Source organism: Pinus tabuliformis, chromosome 1_2 (genome assembly GCF_031772625.1).
Source record: "Pinus tabuliformis cultivar Carrire ecotype Pingquan chromosome 1_2, CPIR1, whole genome shotgun sequence".
Classification (NCBI taxonomy): domain Eukaryota; kingdom Viridiplantae; phylum Streptophyta; class Pinopsida; order Pinales; family Pinaceae; genus Pinus; species Pinus tabuliformis.
This window is the reverse complement of record NC_142298.1, coordinates 413,024,535-413,026,939: the sequence shown is the minus strand read 5'-3', so window position 1 is coordinate 413,026,939 and position 2,405 is coordinate 413,024,535. Positions and strand designations below refer to the sequence as shown.

Sequence of the window (2,405 nt, the reverse complement as noted above, 5' to 3'; positions counted from 1 at the left end):
CTACTGTAACAGCGTTGTTCAGGTCCTCTATTACTGTAACAGCGTTGTTCAGGTCCTCTATTTCTCTGCTAGAAACGAATATCTAATCACACTATTTTATTTTATTTTCTGAACATTTATTTTTTTTTATTACATTGAGGCTAGTTTTAATGTTGGATGAAAGAATAATAGATTTAATAATAAGATATTATTATAATTAGACTAAATCTAAGTCAGACAGCTTTAATGTTAGATGGAATAATAATTTATTCATCAATCTATCACAACGAGGCTGTGTCTAGGTTGGAGCCAACTACAATGTTAGATGGAAGAAGTCTGTGTCAGAAAATGCTATCACAACTAAGTTATGTCTAAGCTGAAACTAAATGAAAAATTAATTCCCATACAAACCAACTAGTTTACACCTCATACATCTATAAATATAATATTGTAAAATCAAATTAATATGATGAAATGTTATTCCTTTTTATATTAAAAGAAAATTAACATCTACTCATCAATGAGATGGTGCTATTACAACTAGGTTGTATCTAAGTTGGAGCCAACTACAATGTTAGATGAAAGAACTATGTGTCCCAAAATATTATCACAACTCTAAATGAAAATTAATTTCCATACAAACCATTTAATTTACACCTCATACATGAATAAATATAATATTCTAAAATCAAATTAATACGCTAAAGTGTTATTCATTTTTTAGAAAAAATTATTTAAAATTAAAATTTTAATAATAAAGCTATTATAACTAATTTTAATAAATAATTAACAAAAGAATTGAAACCAAAAAAACTTTTAACCTCCTTTTAAAATAAAGATATATTAAAGAAAATCAATACTTCACATAGCCTGATACAATTGCTCCCGTAGAGATTGGGTGAGATCAAAGGCTTGCCTTGCTTTGTTTTGCGAACAAACTCTCTAACAGTACACAAACTAACTTTACATATGAAAAACCTGGTAACAGCTTCTACCGTTGCTCCCTCAAATTACCCAAAAATTCTCCCGGCAAGACAATTCAATCCACTGAAGAAGCGGTTGCATCAATACTGAACTTGCGCAGAGCGATTTCTGTGTCGAGGCCGAATCCGTCAACCCGTCTGATGTGAAGAAGGCTTGAATTCTTGAAGAGAGCAATGAGCGGATCAGCGCTGTACAGATCGTTTGCAGAATATTTGTCTCCCCGTTTGTGGACGGTCACATGGAGGACGGCCACTCCCCCGGGTTTCAGAGTCCTTTCGATCTCGGAAACGAAGAGGGACGGGTAGAGAGCATGGTCGAACACGTTCGAGAATTCAAAATCGAAGGTATTGTCCGGGAAGGGGTGGCTGTGCATATCCCCATGGATTACCAGAGGAGGATATGGAACCAAATCGATGCCAACGGCGTCACGCACTCCTATTTCTTTGAGAGCAACCACCCTCGCTCCAATACACAGCGCCTTCGACCCGGGTCTCAGTAATTGACCCTTCATGAGCCCCCGGAACATGCCAGAAAACACGTCGACCTTTCTTCTCCAGTCCCGGCTGGTCCACAGCTTCCTGAGCCTCGGATTCAGCGTTTTGTTCAGCTGCAGCTCGATGTATTCCTCGTACGATCTGAACGCGCGGCGGGGACGAATTAGCTCTGAGGCTCCCCCAGTACCCCGTGTGCTTAAATCAATATTTCGATTCAGCCTGTCCATTAATTCATGATTACAGGCATTCATGCAATGGCGGGCTGCACGATCCTGCTTTTGCTGTGAAATCAAATAGCGTAAGCATGTGCAGAAAATTGCTGTTGCTACTGCGAGCAGAAGCAGTAACAGTACCGCAAGCAGCCATTTTCTGGCGCGTCCTGCTTCAAAGCCCTTTCGGTGGCCCATTCATTAAAATGGATTTGATTTCAATGAGGGATTCATATTCCTATTCCTATTCCTCCCCGCAAGGCTCGAGTTATAGAGTTTCTCTTGTGGTTTTCAAGAATGAGAATCGTACCAGAAAAGATTCTTGTCGTGGAATCGTGTCATGCCACGCAAATGCCACTCCCTTCGCTCCTGCGGTGAGCCGACGACCATTACAGGCTGGATTTACTGCGAGATTTCGATTGGAGTCGTTTACCAAGGTCAACAGAACCCCCGTTCTATGGGTATTAATGGCAAGGAACCCCATGACCTTGACTACTAAAGTTGTCTAGAGTTAAAAGGGGAAGGTACTAAGGTTGGAATTTCAAAATCTATGGGTATTAATGGCCAGGAACCCTATGACATCGACGATTAAAGTTGTCTAAAGTTAAAAGGGAAGGTATTAAGGTTGGAATTTCAAAACAGATACATTAGTTAAATTTGACTATTTTTACATTTAGTATTTACGGTTTCAGTAAAAAAAACTTTAAAGTTTTGTAAATTTCTTACTGTATTTGACAAG

At 38.8% G+C, this 2,405-nt stretch overlaps 1 protein-coding gene across 1 annotated transcript; it reads right to left on the bottom strand.

Moving 5' to 3' along the window:
- Positions 1–1,018: 1,018 nt before the first annotated feature.
- LOC149206095 (uncharacterized) lies at positions 1,019–2,150 on the bottom strand. The gene is made up of 2 exons (XM_089397593.1): positions 1,977–2,150; positions 1,019–1,849 (listed from the first exon to the last, which is right to left on the bottom strand). The coding sequence occupies exons 1-2, from the start codon at positions 2,148–2,150 to the stop codon at positions 1,019–1,021; spliced, it is 1,005 nt and encodes a 334-aa protein (XP_089253719.1).
- Between the last annotated feature and the right edge of the window lie 255 nt (positions 2,151–2,405).